Source organism: Protopterus annectens, chromosome 15.part0, assembly GCF_019279795.1.
Source record: "Protopterus annectens isolate FY-2018-M chromosome 15.part0, PAN1.0, whole genome shotgun sequence".
NCBI lineage: Eukaryota > Metazoa > Chordata > Ceratodontiformes > Protopteridae > Protopterus > Protopterus annectens.
This window is the reverse complement of record NC_056749.1, coordinates 437,946,081-437,965,582: the sequence shown is the minus strand read 5'-3', so window position 1 is coordinate 437,965,582 and position 19,502 is coordinate 437,946,081. Positions and strand designations below refer to the sequence as shown.

Genomic DNA, 19,502 nt, shown 5'->3' with positions numbered 1-19,502 from the left:
TAATCTCTTCATAAAATTAAAAACAGATTTCTGGCAAATCTCTGCGGTGTCATTAAATAATGACAAGATTTGAATTTAAGATTTGGTATATTTCAAGAGAATGCATATAACTTTAGCAACTTTAAGTAAAGAAGTTCACTATTAATCAAAAAATGGTTGGCAAAATGAAATAAAAATGTAACCAAAAATTTAAAAAATAAAAAAAAAATCACACTGGACCCACAAACTTATTTTTTCAAATACAAAACACCTTCTAAAAAATAAGCTTTAATGATTAAGATTGAGCACTTTCGTCCCTATTAGTTGGACTTCTTCAGAATCAGACAAGATAAAACCAGTCAATGCATATATAACCATACCAATGAAACAATTAAGTCAATTAAAAGCAATCAATCAAGAAAACTAGTTTGATTAGGTGAAAAAAATCATTAAAAACACATGTAATAAATTATAAATGCTCTTATAATATGAATAATGCAAATATATTAAGTAAGAAATAATGTAATTTAAAAGCATTTCTGTTAATAGTTGTTAGACCTCATTTCTAAAACAGGGTGCAAGTTTATAAAATCATTGATACAAAAGGGATAGTTGGCACATAACTTAATTTGCCATTTTGTTTCTCTTACTTCTAGGAAAGTTTTAAAGTGACCACCTCTGTGGTTGACTCTAACATGTTCAAGCAGTCCAAACTTAAAAGTAGAATGATGTTTGAATAAGGCATTGTTATCATTTCTCCTACTTATCTGGTAAAAATGCTCATAAATCTTGTACTTTAACGCTCTTTCAGCTTTACCAACGTAGAAGGCCAGCCAGTCACTACAGTTAGCTAAGTAAATTACACCTTTAGTTTGACAACTCCCTCTGATAAAGGTTATTTTGGATTTCAGTTTACTTTCTAGACACAGGGAGTTAACTTTTAAAATATGGGGGCACTGTTTACAAGAGCCACACTTATAAGTCCCAGTTCTGCTTCTTTCATTTTTACCACTCTCAAAGGACTGCTTAAAGTTTTGTGAAGTCTTGTCAACAAAAAGAGGGGAAAGCTCTAAAGTTTTGTAGATGTCAGAATTACTTTTAAGTAAACTCCATTTATTAAAAAAATATTCCTTACCTCCTTATCCTGAGGGCCATATTCTAAAATAAATACTCTCTCAGTAGAAGTGGGGCCCTGAATAACATTAGTAGATGACAACCCAGTACCTTAAAGGGGTTTGTATCTAATGCCTCATTGTGAGACAACATATTCTTTTATTTCATACACCAATGTTTTGGGGTAACCCCTCAATAAAAACATATTAACAGTTGTCTCTAATTCTACCTTTACATCCTCAAAATCAGAGGTCATTCTAGCTGCGCTGATCAGTTGGCCCTTCATGATGCTTTTTTTTTTTGACAAAATGGGTGGCTACTAGAATATTCTAAGTAGGAGTTGCTGAAGGTAGGGTTTCTATATATTCTAGACTTGAAACTCTTTCCTGTGTTAAAAATAGATGTATCTAAATAATTTATTTTTTCTGAACTTTAATTACAGGTAAACTTTAAAAATTAAGTGGAATTATTGATGTATATTAAAAATTCATCAATTTTGTGCATGGACCTTTTCCACAAAAATAAATATATCATCAAGGTATCTTGCATATAATTTAATAAATATACTGTACTTACTTTCCAACACAACATTATTTTCTCATTCTATTAAAACCAAATTAGCAAAGAGAAGGCACATGGTGCTCTAATTGCCATACCTTTAATGTGTTTAAAGTATTCCCCCTTTTTTGAAAGTGGAGATGACAGAGCAGGGATTTTGTTTTGTTGTTATCTAGTTTGTAGTACTAGATAGGCTGGATTCTTTATAACTGATGAGAAATGCTTCATGGAGCTCAGTTGCTGTAAACAGCAATTGTATAGCTACGGACTGATGAGTTTGTCTTGTATTGAGCTGGTATGTATCCATATTAGTGTTGGAGCATCTCCGCTTTCAGGAAGGTAAGAAACATGCAAGCACAAAAGGTGAAAAAAGGTAAGTGAAACTTGTCAGAGCAAAGAAAAAAAGTGCATTAAATATTTGTAAAGGCAGAAACTAAAAAGTGTCATTCAACAAATTTAGTTTTTTTTCTTCATTGTTTTACTAAAACTTGTCTGGATGTCTGTGTGAGTATTCTGCTGTTTGTAGTTGTTGAAAAGATAGCATCAATAAAATCATGCTTTTTTCTTCCGAAAAAAAACAAGCAAGTTGTCTTTATTAAGTAGGTTTTACTGAGTTATGGGATTTATGTGGATTTGTTTGTGTGGGCATTCAGTGACTGTTATATTCTAGATTCTATTATTGCTTTTTTTAGTAATACTTAAGTCTTTAATATGTTTTTCTTTCTTTCTCTGTCAGCGGTCCAAACAGAGGACACTACATTACCATCGTGAAAAGTCATGGATTCTGGCTGCTTTTTGATGATGATATTGTAGAGGTGTGTTCCATAACTTTATTCAAGACTTAATAGTGAATTACTGAAAGATGGTAAAATAATCATGTTAGATTTAATTGAAGCCTGTTGAAAAAACAACTTAGAATTATAGTATCAGCGAATGCTGATTTATTTTTATTGTTTTGGCTTAAGCCATAGCTACACATACATTACTAGAACACCAACCATATTAATATTTTTCATATTTCGCTGTCCGGTTCGATTCTCAGCTAGAGCGTCTTCTGCATGGAGACATGCGTGAATGGGCGTACCTTTATTGAGGTTTGTGCGTCAGGCCTGGCAAGCCGGTACGTAAAAATCAACTGCCAATCATTAGCGGACCGGAGTTCCGCTGTGGCGACCCCTAACCGGGAAAAGCCGAAAGACACAACAAATTGATATATTGTATATTACATATGTTTCCTTTCCTTTTAAAAAGTATTCACTCCAGCTTTGCATAAATTACTCAGTTCCTGCCTTTTTCTTAAACCTCTCACTTCCTGATCATTATTCCCCATGTATTCCATTTGTTTCTATGTAATTTGCTGCTCCTCTTTTCGAAGGATCCCACCTCTAGTTTTTTTTTTATCACCTTTACATTATTCAGTACCTCAGTTGCAGTTACTTTAGATTTTGATTGCCATTTTCTACTCATTGCTTTTTTGGCAGCAAACAGCATTAAACTAGTATGGCCGTGCTGTGTATAAGCAATTTAGATCCTTTGTCTCAGCACAAAAGAATCATTTCCTAGGTTGCATTAATTTGCTCTCCTAACATTTCTCCCAAGAGTACTCTATAGGGAATTTTTAAAGTCTGCCAACTTGTTACACTCCCAAAAACATGTTCCCAATCACCTTTGTCTTTTCTATTGCACCTCCACCATTTGCCATCTTACTGAGGAAAAATTCTCTGAAGTCTGCTTGGGGTATAAAATTACTTATGAGAATACTTCCAAGCAAAAATCCTAAAATTTATGGACTGTGTTGCATAATTGTTTATTTTTAAATTGTACTTACAGTCTGTCTTCCCAATGTTTTCTAACCTCTTCTGAGTCTTATAGTACAGTATTTATGTGCCCTACTAATTATCCCTCTTTAAGAGCATCATCTGCTATAGACTCGACTCAGAACTCTGTAGGAGCTGATGTTTCACTTAGGATTCCCCTAACACTTTCATTTTCCTATATCCTGATATCAATCTCTGGTAGGGAAGGCAGTCTGTAACCTGCAGTCCAACCTTCTGTTTGACTTCATCCAACTCTATTACCTTTACTCACTTGTTATTTGCTTCCACAACCTTTGTTTCTTTGCCAGTTTTACAGTAATTTTTAGCTCCCTCTTGCCTATTTTCTGTTACCCCACACACATTTTCAGTCATCCCTTTTTGGTAGAATTTCCGTCTCCATTCCCATGGAATAACAAATTCCCATGTTATAACAAAGTTGCACTACATATCTCTCAGGCAACACAATTGGTTAGAACTTCTACTGTATAATCAACTTACCATGGCCCATAAAATCCTTAATCAACCAGAGAGTACCCCTCCCTTAAAAATCTCCTACACCCTTGCTCCACTAGTCGTGTCCTATGCTGTAGCACCAAATCCTTAATAAATGTAATAAAGTCCAACAATACTGCAGGTAGCTCTATGTTCTCAAACTATATAGCTAAAATCTGGAATACTTTGCCTACTGATATAATATCTACTACCAACCTGTCAAGTTTTAAACAAAAATTGAAATGTCACTTACCCAAAACAAAGCTATACTCTTGCACTAGCCCAGGGTACTTTTCTGTCTCCCAGTGCTATCAGCTGTGATACTAGAATACGAATACAAGAATGAATATATCCTGGACCTGATGTCTATCATCTGTGCACACATCTAATGATTTTTACCTATGAATATGTTATCAAACTTTTTTTTTTTTTACTTTGTAGATTCTCTTCGTGTAGTTTTCGTTGTCATTCATCTGAGATTTGTGTACAGCCTGTATATTTGAAGCATCTATATCAGCATTTCGAAAATTGAATAGTTCGAATCACTAAATGTCGAACTGACATGATCAAACTATCCAATTTTCGAATGCCAAGAAAAAAAAAACAGCAACAAAAAAAAAAAACTAAAGGGTGTAGCTAGGGGGGCAAGCCACCTTGCACCCCCCCAACCCCCGCTACTTAAATATACCAACTCTGAGACCGCACTACATTGAGGTAAACAGAAATCTCCCCTTACAGAGATTTCCGTTTACCCATTCGACATTCTGCCCTTTCGGCATTCTCGATGCGACAATCAAATTCGATATGGTCAGCGTTCGAGATGCTGATAGGGACCCTGTTTGAAGATGTGCATAATTACTTTTATTGTTTTCATGTAAATAAAATAAATAAAAATTATTTATAAAAATAAAGTGTATCCCACCCCCAGAACTACTCCAACTTAGGCACCCTACCTAACATACTAAGTGACCACCTTCCAGCATATACCCATCAAACTCATTCCCAGACAGTTAAAGCACACTCTAACAAATCTTCTAGGAATCTCACCCAGTTTGACCAGAACATTTTAAACACTCAAAACTGGGTCTCATTAAAAACTCTTCCTTTAGATGATGTTGTCAACTATTTTAACAAAATCTTTCTGGAAACTCTAAATAGTCTAGCCCCTATACGAACCAAAAGAACAAAAGGTAACCATGGCTCTTGGCTAACAAAACAGACCAAACAAAATCTCATACATAGGGACCAAGCTTGGAAACAGTGGTGAAACAATAGGACAAAACAAAATGAACTCAACTGTAAGCTACTTCGAAATAAGGCCAAAAAACTAGTCATACAAGATAAATAAAAGCTACTTTTTTTCAAAGCTATCCATTTTACACAGTAACTCTAAAAAGTTGTGGAAATCTGTCTCTACTCTACTTAATCCCAACACCCTACAAAACCCTTCCCCTTTTCCTGACAGGGATCCACAACAAATTGCCCATGATTTCAACACCACCTTCATTACTACCATTCAAAAGCTAATCAAAGACTCAACAACAAACTTAAACTCCCATAAAAATAATTTCTTTCATGATAGCAGCACTCCTGCCTCAGACACTTACAAAAACACTTGGACAACTCCTTCCTTTACTATTCAGCCAATATCCACCTCTCTAATACTCATACTCCTAACCAAACTAAAACCATGATCCCTTTACACTGATAATCTACCCTCAGAGTACCTACAACTTGTAGCAAAAGCTATCACATATCCAGTTAGCACTCTTATAAATCGCTCTATCTCAGAATGTTATGTCCCCTACTTATGGAAAATATCTATTATTACTCCACTACATAAAGTTGGAAATTCCCATCACCTCACTGACTATCACCCTATCTCTATACTCTCTCCATTATCAAAAATATTGGAAAAATGTGTACACATCCAGTTTCTTAAATACTTAACTGAGAATAATCTTCTTGCCCCTACCCAACATGGGTTCTGTCCCAGTCATAGCACTATCACAGCCCTTCTGTCTTTCACTGATACTGCTAACAAAGCCACAGATGCTTGTCGCCCTACTTCAGTAATCTTATTAGATCTAAAAAGCGCAAACACAAATTACCAGCAATAGTCCAAAGATTATCCAAAAATGAAAAGTCAATGAAGCAAAAAAATCCAGATGACCACCATGGCTTAAAACAAAGACTTGAGAAAGCGTGGCTTGTTCTGCGTGAAAGCGCTTGTCTAAATAAACCTGTTTTAAGCCGTGGTGGTCATCTGGATTTTTTTTTTGCTTCTGTCTTATTAGATCTATGTAAGGCCTTCAACACTGTATCCCATACTAAATTGCTAAATCAGCTGTCATAACTAGGATGTTCTCCCACATCTCTCACCTGGTTTTCCTCCTGCCTAAACAATAGGGAACAATCAGTCAGATGGCACAGTGGAAAGTCTAGTTGTCAGGCAGATAATATAGGAGTCCCACAAGGATTCATGTTAGGGCCCTTACTCTCTAATACCTTCATTAATGACCTTCACAAAGCTTCTCAACAAGGTAGTCTCATCCAATATGCAGATGATTCTACAATCATATCTACCGCTAATAATTTCTCAAACCTCCTTAGGTTTACTCAAAATGCATTCACAACTATAGAAACCTGGCTAAACAATGCACATTTATTGTTAACCCCCCCAAAAAAAACTATTACTTCTCTCCACAAAACCACCAGACATACATTTCAGATTCTTTTGTCAAGATAATACTGAAAATGAAATTATGAATACAGCAAAATTATTAGGCATAACAATCAACGATAAACTGTCTTTTGAACCACATATCCTCAGCGCAATAAAGAAAACCCACTTCAAACTAGGGAAACTGTACTGTCATAAACTCTACCTAGATAATTACACCAAAACTAAATTGGCCAGTACCACAACTTATCCCCTCCCTTCTATATGGAAGTGCCCTTTTTACCAACCTTCATTCATCCCTTAGAAACAAGCTACAGTCTTGCTATTACATAATAGCTAAATTTGCCTCAGGAAAGCCTAGCCATTCACACCATTGCCAAGCAATTTCAGAACTGAATTGGCTTGAATTTTCTAACTTTCTCAATTATACCTAACTAACACTAGCCCATAAACTTATTTTTAAACACTAACTCCTGACCGACACTCAGCTCCATTCTGCAAACTTATAATCCAACAGGAACTCTTAGATCCCCCAGCAAACTACATTTAAATGTAACCAAACATAACAAAAGAACCAAAAAACACTGAAGGCAACACAGAACAGACTAAAAAATGAGCGTAAAACAGTTTAATCTATGCTTTTGTCAGTCAGGCTTCTTCAGAAATACAAACTTTAGTAAAACTTGCATGTATATATACATACAGAGTCAGACAACTCAAAATCAGTCAAGTTATAAATTTTACTGTCTAAACTCACATTAAAGTCCAAACAGTCATTGTGATTTGTTTAAGAAATTTTCTTTTTCTATTGTTGAACACACAGACAAGGACTTGAGAGCTGGCAACATGAAAAACTTGGTAGAAAGGAGAGAAATTCTGTGGCAATTAAGGTTAGGAGCAGACAGCCCTCCTGGGCTCAGTGACACTTTCAACATAAAATGTCTTTTATCGGAGAGGTAAAACAGTCATATAAAGGTGGATTTGGGACACCCCTTTGACTGTTTTTAGCTTCATTTGTTTTAGTTTCCTTTAAGAGTTACATTTTATTGTTTAATTGTTTTATTGAATTGATGTAATTAAAGATCCAGTGGGCGTGTATGTGTGAAGGGTGTATGTATATATACATGGAAGTTTTACTAAAGTTTGTATTTCTGTAGAAGTCTAACTGACGAAAGCATGGATTAAACTGTTTTACGTTCATTTTTTAGTCTGTTCTCTGTTGCCTTCAGTGTTTTTTGGTTTTTGGTTTTGTTCTACACTGAGTGCTGTTTTTTTGGTTGGTCCAAACATAACGATAGAGTTGGACAAACCCTGTACTCCCATAGCATTGCAAAACTCTGGAATTCCTTACCCTCCCATACAACTCAGATTGACTGTTTGGAAACCTTTAAATCAACATTAAAAAGCCACTACCTAAACAACCCCTCTTGCACTTGTATAACTAACAAACCACCTTAAACTTGTCCCTTACTTAACATATGAGAAATATCATATGACAACCATACATTTGTATGTTAATAAGAATTTCTGGCTTTATCATTAATGTAAACCTTGTAGTCTACTATAGTATATTTCTGCTTTTATAAAAAGTAACTCCTTTGGTTTTGTTCATTGCTGTACAAAACGTTTATTTTTTTTAATCTAAAATTTGAATTGTTAGAAAGTTATGTAACACTTCCTTCTATGTATGTCAAAATTGTATGGTTATAATAATTGTTGTGGAGCTTTTCTCACCGGGCCTCCACTGAAAATGGGTTGCTGGCCCAGTGGACTTTCCCGGTCAACTCAAATGTCCAGCAATCAATAAGTAAATAAATAAATAGTATACAACCTTGTTTGTGTATATGACAAAATTTTTCTCATTGTATGTGGAGCTTTTCTCCCCAGGCCTTTGCTGAAAAAGGACCTGTGTCCAGTTGGTCTTTCCTGATAAACAAATGTAAAATAAATTAATTAAAATAAATGTTGCCTTAGTTCTTAGAATATTTTCTTCACCTTTATGAATATAGTATTATATATGGTGGTTGTTTTTAGACTTTGACTTTTGGTCCCCGCCCCCCCCCCCCACACAAGTTTAACATATACCCCTTTTCATGTCATTAGTGTTTGGAAAGAGACTAAAAGGCAAAAAAAGTAACTGTAAGTAAAACAGTTTTTGTTCTTAACCGTATTTGCATAAAACCTTTCGTGATATAAATTGCGTGTTATATAATAAAGCATTTTCAGTGATTGTTGTATGTAATGAGAATGCTAAAGTAAACAACTCCCCTTTTTTTTCTTTTTTAGTTTTAAGAAATGTATGTATTACAGTGTGAAAAAAGAAGAAAGGCTGGATAAAAGCACATTTAAGTTAATAGTTTTTGTGCTTGTTTTAAGTTAATATGTTATGAGGTAAGTTTTTTATTTAGTTTTTGAGGGTTGTCATTAAACAAAAAGTCTTGAAAAGTGTGACAGAAGTTCAAATGGAGATGACAAGAAACAATGGAATAAAGGATTAACCTGCCAGACATCAGTGGTGCATGTAATACAAAAGCTGGAAATAGACATTTAAAAATGCTGTCATATATAATAGGTGGGAATGGTAGCTTTTTATCATAATGGCTACACTGTCCACATTATTTTGGAATGTTAATAGTCTCACAGGTATAGAAAAAAAGGTAAGAATATTGAACTGTATTAAGATATGCAGAATGCAAATAGTGTTACAGGTGACACATTTGGAAAGAAGTGAGCATTTGAATTTGATAAAGAAAGGATTTCAGGATGGATATTCAGCAGAATATAAGGGAAAATGAAAAGGGACGAACTTATAGTCATTGCTAGAGTATCTCCAAAAGTGAAAGAAGATGAAAAAAAAGATAAGAATTGTAATATAAGGGGCTAGTAGCAAGTGGCACATTTTAATGTTCCACCTAAAACTGCTATTACAGAGTTTAAGAAAATTTAGGGAGAAATAATACAATTTTAGCAGGAAGTTTGCTTATAGGTGGGGACTGGAACTTGATTTCTAACAGTGAGGATGTATCTAGGGGGACCTATAACAGAAAATATAACAAAAGAGGGTAGATTTCTGAAGAAATTTATAAAAATATTTGGTATGGAAGATGTGAATTTAGTAGTAGGAACTCTGAGAAAATGTTTACATATTATTCCCCAAGGTACAATAACTAGGCTAGACTTGGCAGAAATTATATTTTGCAGGAACATATGCATTTAATTGAAATTTTCCCAGCTCCAGTAACTATTTCAGATCATGTACCAGTAACAACTAAGATATAAAAATGCAGAGTGAGGAACTAAAAATGAGACACTAGCACTTCCCCACCTACCTGTTAGAAAGAGTGGAATTTAAGGAATGGGTAGTGAAAATTATTTGAGATTTATTAGGGAAAATAGAAATTTCTTCAGAAGGTATAGCTAGTGAGTAGTATAAAGTGAAAGTGAAGTTTAAGAATAGGGCAGAAATTAAAGAGAAAGAGATATGGTTAAGGAGTAATAGGAATTAATTAGAATGTCTGGCAAAGGTTAATGTATTGCAGAATAAGGGAAATGTCACAGAACAAGAAGAGGTGTAACTGCAGAGTGCTAAAGAGCAAATAAGGGAGTATCTAGATAATATTCACGAGCTTAGAAAGATTGCTGTAAGCAACTTTTTTTTTACAATACCTCCAGAGCACAAACACAGTTAGCACAATAGGCAACACAAAGTAGAAAGCGTTGTTCCCAAACTTAGGGTGCCTATAACAAAAACTAACCAAACATCCTATAGAGGTATTGGAAATGTTTTGGAACTTTTATTAACATTTGTAGCAGAGAAATGTGGAAATCAAGAAAAAGTACAAATGGAAATATTTATAGAACACTTGAGTATTATAATGTTAGAGGTAGATAAGGCTCAATATTTAACCATTAAGCTAGGAGGAGATGAAATAAAAACATTGATGTATAGTCAATCTGCATGGAAGCCTTCAGGAATAGATGGTATTCCTGTGGAAGTTAGGAGGAAGAAAGAGTTAAAGATCTGGAAGGTTTTGTTTAACAGTATTTCGAAAGGAGGTGAAGCACGAAATCCTGGAAGAAAGCTGTGGTGACTGTAACAAGGACAGTAAAAACCCATCTGACCCAGCTGCATATAGTACCATTTCAGTTTTAAAACTGATTATAAATTGCTTGTGTGTAGTATCTAAAAGATTGGCAAAGGTGTTGCCAAAATTGACAGAATATGGATCTATGTGGTCTTTTGAAGGGGAGGCAAACATTTGGCAACGTTAATAAAGCAGTGATGATCCAGAGGAAAGTAGAATGTAAGAAAATACCACTGTAGTTGGTGAGTCTTGATGCAGAGAAAGCATTCACCAGAGTTAGCTGTGGTTTTATGAGTAGGGAATGGAACCATTTGCATTCTGTGATGTAATAATAAGGTTAATTAGGAGGATATATGAGGGATCAGAGGTAAAATGTGTGATGGTTCCTCTCTGATAAGTTTTGTCTAAACAGAGGACCAGGAAGGGGATATTCTCTTTCCCCTTTGTTATTGGTGTTATTTTTAGAGCCATTGACAAGGACAAGGGACTCAGAAATTGAAGATTGGCATCGTAATATTTAAAGTTGTGAGGTATTGCCAGCTGTACCAGCAGAATTAAGACAGTGCATGTGTCAGCATGGCTAGCTGAAGTTTTGTAAATAATCTTATGTCATCTGACTGTCACATAGATTTGTACAGATGCTTATATTAAAAATGAATTTGTAAAAGTTGTTTATGTTAAAAATGCTGCAACAAAATCTTAACAGAGTTCTGAATGTGTATTGTGCCAGAGTCAGGTGACTAGATGTGGTGTCATTCTATAATCAACTGAAGGATGGAACTCTGGCAGTAGGAGTTTGTAGTTTTTTTTTTCTTTGGAGTCTGATGTAAAAGATCTGTGTAGTTTTCACAGTTCAGTTGTTGAGTCAGTTCAGTCAGTGTGTAGTTTCATCTTGTCTTGTGGAAGTGAGCATCTCAGCAGTACAGTCTTTCCTTGCGATACTAAGTGAGTTAACTAGGGACAGTTTCTCTTTAGTTAAGTTAAGAAAAATACAGTGAGATTAGTAGTATTTTTTCTGCATCTATGAGATTCTATCCAACTGTGTTATTTTTATATTCCCTGTGACTGAAAATTCTGGTGTTTATTGTAACTAAATATTAAATATTATTCTCTTCACTATTTTATTATCCATTATTAAATATGTTTTTATTCCTTTTCATTGTGGCTGGTCTTTTAGAGAATAGTTTTAACATTTTGAGAGTACTTGTGGTTATTTTAATGACATGTGACTACTCTGGAAAACCTTACTGCTTCTGTCACACTCTACCATTTATTTCACTATTAATTTGACACAGTATAATTGGTTACCCTGTGTAAGAGCCTTAGTGTATCTGACTGGTGGCAGCAATCTACTTTATAGTCTAGAGAGGGGGGACACAGCTGGTGAATCTGTGCCAGTCGTTCGCAGGTGTGTGTGTCAGTGTCAGTGTGTGTGTGTGTGTGTGTGTGTGTGTGTCAGTGTCAGTGTCAGTCAGATACTTGGAACTGGGAAACAGTGCTCCAAAGTGAGTCTTATTTGGGATTTGGAGAGACAGAGAGTCCATGGAGGAAATTGTGTTTGATGCAGATAGCTGCATTTGAAAATACTGTGCAAAACTGTTCCTGTTTTGAGTGACCACCTCTCACTAGTGTTAGTGGTGAGGACTGAGGCTTCTTGATTATTGGCCTGGGGTAGAGGGGCCACCACAGTAATCAAGAAGAGTTGGCTTTATTTGCAGACTGTTGTTATTTTGCATTTGATAAAACCAAAAAAGCACGTCACTGTTGTGAAACATTAGTTTCAAGTCTTTTTTCAGGATATAAAATTAATGAATTTGCCAGGGCACTTCTGTGGGCTAGGCTTGTAAAGGCTCCAGGGCCATTAGACTAATACACACCATGAACCTATGAAGATAAAACAAAGGCTATAGATTTAAACTATGTACCCACACATGAATTGCTTCAGCAGTACCCATGTTTATGGAGATACAATAAAATCAAATATTTAGAAGTATGGGTTAAAAAGCATTCCGTCATGGCAGCTAAGGATATGTAGGAAGAGACTAAACAAAAGATAATACAAAAACTGAGAAGTTGTAAGGTCTTGTTTATGGATATGGATATCAAGATATAAGCAGTGAAAATATTTTATTCCCTTTAGTTTAATATATAGGTCAGGCATATTTTCATCATTCAGAGGGGAAGTTGTGGATGTAATTAATAAAAGAGATGAAGGATTTTATCTGGGAGGGAAGAGGGTAAAGGTCAAGTGGGATAAGTTGATCCTTCCAGTAGGACAAGGTGGTTTAGGGTTACCTGAATTGAAAGGATATTTTAGAGCTACACAGTTAAGTTTCCGATACATAACACAAATAGAAAGCTATAATTCAAACTGGAAAGAGATGATGATGAAGCAGGGGAAAATACAATTATTTATTTATTTATTTATTTTACGTTTGTTGACCAGGCTAGTCCAACTGGATATATGTCCATTTTTAGTGGAGGCCCGGGGAGAAAAGCTCCAACAAACAAAAAACGCAGTATCATATATAATATGAGATATTTACAAATACAGCTAATTTTATAGGTTCATAGGTTCATACTAGGCTATCTGCCCGAGGGCATTTACAAGCCTAGCCCGTAGTTTTGTGGCTTACGCCACCCCTTTAGTATGGGGAACTATACCCATTATTTTGCTGTGCCTCTGTTGAGCAGTGACACTGAGGTAATCCCTGGGGTATATCTGCGATCTCCCATCCATTGGTCAAGATTTCTCTTGAACAAGGCCAGCGAGGTGCTCTGCCTCACATATACCGGGATTTTATTCCACAGCATAGGGAGTCTTTGGGTGATGAATCTATCCCTCCAGCACGTCCTATTAATAGCCGTGTCGAGGTTTAAGTCTCCTGCCCTTGTGGCTCTGACGGATCTAGATTTTTGAGGTGAAGCATATTCATCAAATCTGGGTTTGACATGGCCTTGTATGTTAGGCAAAGGTCACCTCTGAGCAAGCGGTAAGCGACTGAATAGAGCTGGAGTTCTTTCAGTCGGGCAGCATAGGACAGATGTTTGAGACCCTTTATCCTTTTGGTGAGGAACTTTTGTGGCCTCTCCAGCTGCTGCAAGTGTCGGGTCAGATACATTCCGAATGGGGCATTGTACTCAATCATTGGTCTGATGAGTGATGAGTATAGGGAGACTATGACCTCCCTTGATCTAGATGAGAATCCCTTCATGATAAGGTGGGCAATGTAGAAGGTCTTCCTAACTACTTTAGCTACATGGGTGTCGAATGACAGACTACTATCAACCTGGGTCCCCAGGTCCCTGATAACTTCTTCTGTGCTCAGTGGATTGCCACCTATTTGGTAGCTAGGGGTAACCCTGTTTTTCCCGAAGGGTATGACTATGCATTTTTGGCATTTAACTTTAGGCCATGGCTCTGGCACCAGTTATCCATTTCTGTGAGATCCTTCTGAAGGATATCTGTGTCAGATGTGTTTTCTACTATGGCGCCCAGTTTGCAGTCATCTGCAAACTTTGTCAGCCATAACCCTCCTGTGTTTGCTTATACTGGAAAAGTAGATGCCAAACAAGAGTGGGCCCAGGACTGAGCCCTGTGGTACACCACTTGTGACAGGCTTTGAGTCTGACATGGCGCCAGCAACTCTGACCCTGTGGGTTCTGTCACTCAGCCAGTTTGCAACCCATCTTGTGATGTATGGGTTAACATTTAAGCTGATGAGTTTTTCAATGATACCCGAGTGGGGTATTGTATCGAAGGCCTTCGCCAGATCGAGGTAGGCTGTATGGACTGCCTTTCCCTCATCAATGGCTTTGGTGACTGTTTCGAAAAAGTCAACCAAGTTTAGAAGGCATGATCTGCCTTTGACAAAGCCAAACTGGGATGGATCCAAAGTCTGCAAATTCCCTATGTCTTTGTTTATGAGGTCCATTATGATCCTCTCCATGGCTTTGCAGATAAGGCTTGTCAAGCTAATGGGCCGGTAATTTCCAGGGTCGGTGGAGGCACCGCCTTTGTGAAGTGGGACCACAGTTGCAGTGCGCCACTTCCTGGGTACGTATCCAGAGGTAAGACTATGATTAAACAGCTGTCCTAGCTGTGGGTTTAATTCCTCGTTGAGTTCGTGGAGCACACAGCCGGGGACACCATCAGGTCCCATGGATGCTGTGTTTTTTGCTTTTACAGATGCTCATCCCATTCATTACATTTTGTAGCATTTCTGTAAACAAAATCATGGTACATTACAGCTATGGTTAGCCATTCAAATATTTTGCTAATAAACTTTTAATATAAGAGAATACTTTCTCTGTAGTTAACAGAAAAGTAGGTAGCTATATACACTCTCTTAGTAGTTAACAGAAAAGTAGCTAGTTTATACAGGTATGGAGATAAATACTTTGAGAAAATAAAGGTAGTTAGGGTTAGAACAAGGGCATAGCCACTGTGATTTAAGGTATGGTTTCAATTTGCTTAGGTTAGTAAGTATAGGTGTGTTAGTAGGTTGGTACAAGATCTTGTGGGCAACTGTTAACTGGTTGAATAGTATTGTATTTGGCAGTTCTAGCCATCCTAGCTGTTTAAGATTATCACAGTGATGGGCTCTGAAGGCAGACCCAGTTGCAAATCTGGCAACATTATTGTAGGAGATTGCTAGCTTGTTGATGTTGTTTTTACATAGTTTTGTATATACAGGCGAGGCATAGAGAAGGGTAGAGATTAAGTGGGGAGATAGTGGGATTTTGGATGCAGATTCTTAAGGAGAATAACAACTATACAGAATATTATATTCACAAAGTAGCAGAACGTATGCTAAGAATTAAGCCATCATGAGAATGGTAAAAGGCATATTCTGCTAATAGGGATGACTGCAATTAGGGGTACAGAGAATAGGTAAGAGGGGGCTGGAATTTACTGGAGAAAACTGGCAAAGGAACCAAGGTATTGGGAGCCACTAACATCAGTAGAGTAAAACCATCCTGTCTCATGATGGTCTAAACCCAGCTCATGTTCCCTGTTAGTGGGTGAACAGTCCAATGATAGGAAGAGCTGACATCAAATGATCAAAAAACGACTGCTGTGAACACGTGGCTGCCACAAGTCAGTTATCCCTGTGGTAACTTTGAATACCTCCTGCTTAACACCCAAAAAGCCAGAAGCATCGCGAGAGCCCTGCTTTTCATGGTCTGTATTCATACTGAAAATGAAGATCAAGTGAGCTTTTGCCCTTCTACTCCATGGGAGGATTCTGTCCTCCCTGAGCTTGCCTTAGGACACCTGCTTTACTCTTTGACAGGTGTACCACCCCAGTCAAACTCCCCACCTGACACTTCCCCAGAGCAGGTCACACCTGGATGCCAGGGTGCTTGGAGCCAGAAGAGTGAGAGGGTAAGTGAAAAAAATGGCAGAAAGGTAATAGAATGGGTACAGTCCAACAAGACATTTGGACTACCGGCTAGAGACTGCCTTCCCTGTTAAGGATTGATATTAAGAGTATAGGCAAGAGGAAAGGGATAGGGAAATCCTAAGTGAAAGACCTTCACTAGTAGAGTTTTTAGTTCTGTCTGGAACAGCTACTTCAGTTAAAAAGGGATAATTGGTAGGTCATATAAAAAATTGCATGATAACTATGGGAATCAATAAGATGAGGTTAGAAAAGATTGGAAAATAAGCAATTCACAAGGAGAAGTGGGAGGACAAATGTATGACTCCTAATTATGCAACAAAGTATAGAAGCTTTAGGATTTTGGCTTGGAAGTGGTTGCATAGGTGTTTTTATACCCTTCAAATATTTTTCTCAGTTAGATGGCAAATGTTGGAGGTGTGAGGAGGAAGAAAGAGGTAAATGGGAATACATGTTGTAGGAGTATAATGAGTTGGCAGACTTTAAAAATTCCCTACAGAGTACTATAGCAGGAATACTGAGTAAGCAAATAGGTGTTACTAAAGAAATTATTTTTTTGAGCTGGGATACAGGATCTGAGTTGCCTAGACATAGTAAGGCCTTGATAAACAATTACTAGAAAATGGAAATCAAAGACTAAACTAACTGTATTTGAAGTAGTAAATATTGTAACAGAGGTAAAAGAATTGGAAGTGGGATCTTTAGAAAAGGGAAGTTGCAAATTTCATAGGAAATGATAATTGTGGGAACAATTCATGCAGAATAATGTTTTGGAGGAGGAGTGAGGTTTATGGGTATTCAAGAATTGAGCAATTTAGTCATGTTGGGTTGATGATGATGATACATTATACGTGGTGTATAATGTTTGTAACTGTGAGCATGTTAGTGCAGTTTTTTATGATTTTACTTATAAGTAAATTATGTTTGTCTATGTCTTAATTGATAAGTCAATAAAGATGTTAAAAAAACAGAACTACTTGCTTTAGCATCTTTAACATATACAGCAGTTATTGATAAGACTTTCCCACCTCACATTTTAAATACCCCTGACAGCACACTATGTAAAACTGCTTTACAATATAACATGAAATTTATATCATAACTTTTTATACAAATAATAAGAACAAAAAACTGTTTTACTTTACAATTACTTCATTTTCTTTGGTGTCTTTCTAAGCATTAATGATATAAAGTAGGGTATGTGCTCCACAGTTTGCCTGCAAGTTTAAAAAAATTTAACAAAATTCCAGTCTTTCTCAGACACTTTTTCTTGCAAGGCCATTATTTCACGTATCTTTCTATAACCACTGGGACTGACGTGTTATAATTTCCCGTTTATTCACTAATTTCAGTGTTACTGGTCTTCTCACCTATTATCTCAGTTCTCAGCATTAGTCTCTGGTTCAAGTCCAATGTACTCCTGATTCTTATAATCAGCTCCTGTGCTTTATTTCTGTCTCTCAAGCATTTTCCTTTGGAACAATGGAAAAGTTTTCACTGGCACAGTCTCTCCATGCTTTATCAGAAGAAAGAGAGACAAAGTTTCCTTCTGCCTTTTGGCTCAGTCTTTGTTGGATAAACTTTTTTTTTATTTCCTCCTTAGACCATTCTTTATCAAAAAATGTCTTTGATTGTCCCAGAAACCTGGATCTTCAGCATGAATTTCACACCTGCTTCCCAAAATTCCTTGGTTGCTGAGATAAACTTGTTTCTTTTCTGCCTGGCGCACATTAAGGAATATTATTTTCTACAAGCACTCTGTTGTCTCCATTTTTTAATATTTTTCCTTTCTTCCACAGTTTTATCAGGAGCAACTCTCTCTGCTAATATGATGGCATCTTTTTTAGTATAGGCTGTGGCTGCTTTCTCTTGGCCATGATTAGAGAATACACATGATATGCCCTTTCATTTAATACATCTGTTTGTGGATAACCAGTCCAATTGTTTATTTGTACTTCCATAAAAGTAGTAAACTCTGTTTCTTCTAGGTTTTTTGTGATACAGCAGAAAATCTCAGGTTTTCTGTTTGTGCACTGCCTTCTAACCTTTTGAAACAACTCTTCTTGAGAAGCTTCATGCTCAATAGCTTTTTTCATTTCATCTTATTTTTTTCTTTGTTTTACCAGATCATCTGAATAACTAGTTAAAGCTTCTTCTGTTTTTCCATCTTTTTGTTTTTTGAGTTGATGTATTCAGTCTGTGGTTATTTTATTTTAAATACTTCTAAGTGCATTTGGTGTATTTTTTACTCTAAATTACTGGAAGACGTCCTACACCAGAGTTGAAACTTAGAACTGCCTTTTGCTGAAGAGATGCAAGTTTCTTCCCAACCAGAGTTTTCTCTTCTCCTTTTCTGGTTTATTTTCTCTCAGGTTCTCTAAATTTCTTCTTTGATAGCATCTAGGTAGTGTAATTACTAGCCAGTGACAGAATTTTACCCACACTGTTTCAATGGCCCGTTTTTTCTTTCCTCAGTTTCTGATTTCCCACTGTGGGACCTCAAATCAGTCTTGATCAGTGTGTAACCATTTTGGAAGCCTCCAGTTCTGATTTATTTTTCATTTTATGTAATTTTTTTTTCCCGTTTTTGCTGATAGGATAGTTTGTAAAAGGATCTTTGTGCCTGTAGATACAATTTGTGTAGATTTTTTTGTACACATTTGATGTTGCAGCCTTTTATTTATGGCATCCTCAGTATTGCTACAGTATGGGTTATGGCTATCTACACAGACAAAAAGTGTACATCAGTCATAATTTCAGATGAATCAATAACGTGTTGTCATAAAGCTATTACCATCAATACCAAGTTAGTGGCTGTTACTGGAGGCAAGATGGAAGGCACTGTACAAGCACAGCCTAATTAAGAGTAACAAAAGAAGCTATAACAAATCAAGGTTATTTCATTTACTTTCCACAAAGTAGTGTCCAAAGTCCTTGTTAAATATTCATTCTGTCAGGTAAAATAGAATTGTCATGTGTCAGCTCTTATAGGGCCGCGGTGGTGCAGCGGTTTGCGTTGTCACCTCACAGCAAGAGGTTCTCCTGTTCGATTCTTGGCTGGAGCGCCTTCTGTGTGGAGTCTGCATGTCCTCCCCACGGTCGAGTGACATCTAAGGACATGCAGGTAGGTGCATGCGTGAATGGGTGTGCCTTCTTTGAAGGTTGGGCGTCGGGCTGGCAACACAGCACCATAAAAATCCACTGCCAATTGTTAGCGGACTGGAGTTCCGCTGTGGCGACCCCTAACCGGGAAAAGCCGAAAGAGTCATGTGTCAGCTCTTTTCAATTCCTCTTCCCATATGTTTCTTTTCTATGCACGGTTCATTCCAGAACTTGTCACAAGTTGTCAAACATGGCATGAATTTTTTGT

The 19,502-nt window shown here is 36.7% G+C and overlaps 1 protein-coding gene across 2 annotated transcripts in view; it reads left to right on the top strand.

Annotated features, from left to right (window-relative positions):
• The window catches only part of LOC122789744 (ubiquitin carboxyl-terminal hydrolase 12), a 902,204-nt gene that overhangs the window by 793,350 nt on the left and 89,352 nt on the right, over window positions 1-19,502 (top strand). For both annotated transcript variants that reach the window (XM_044057179.1, XM_044057180.1), the window contains exon 8: window positions 2,387-2,465. In XM_044057179.1, the coding sequence (XP_043913114.1) occupies window positions 2,387-2,465 (79 nt within the window). The remainder of the gene's footprint in view (window positions 1-2,386; window positions 2,466-19,502) is intronic.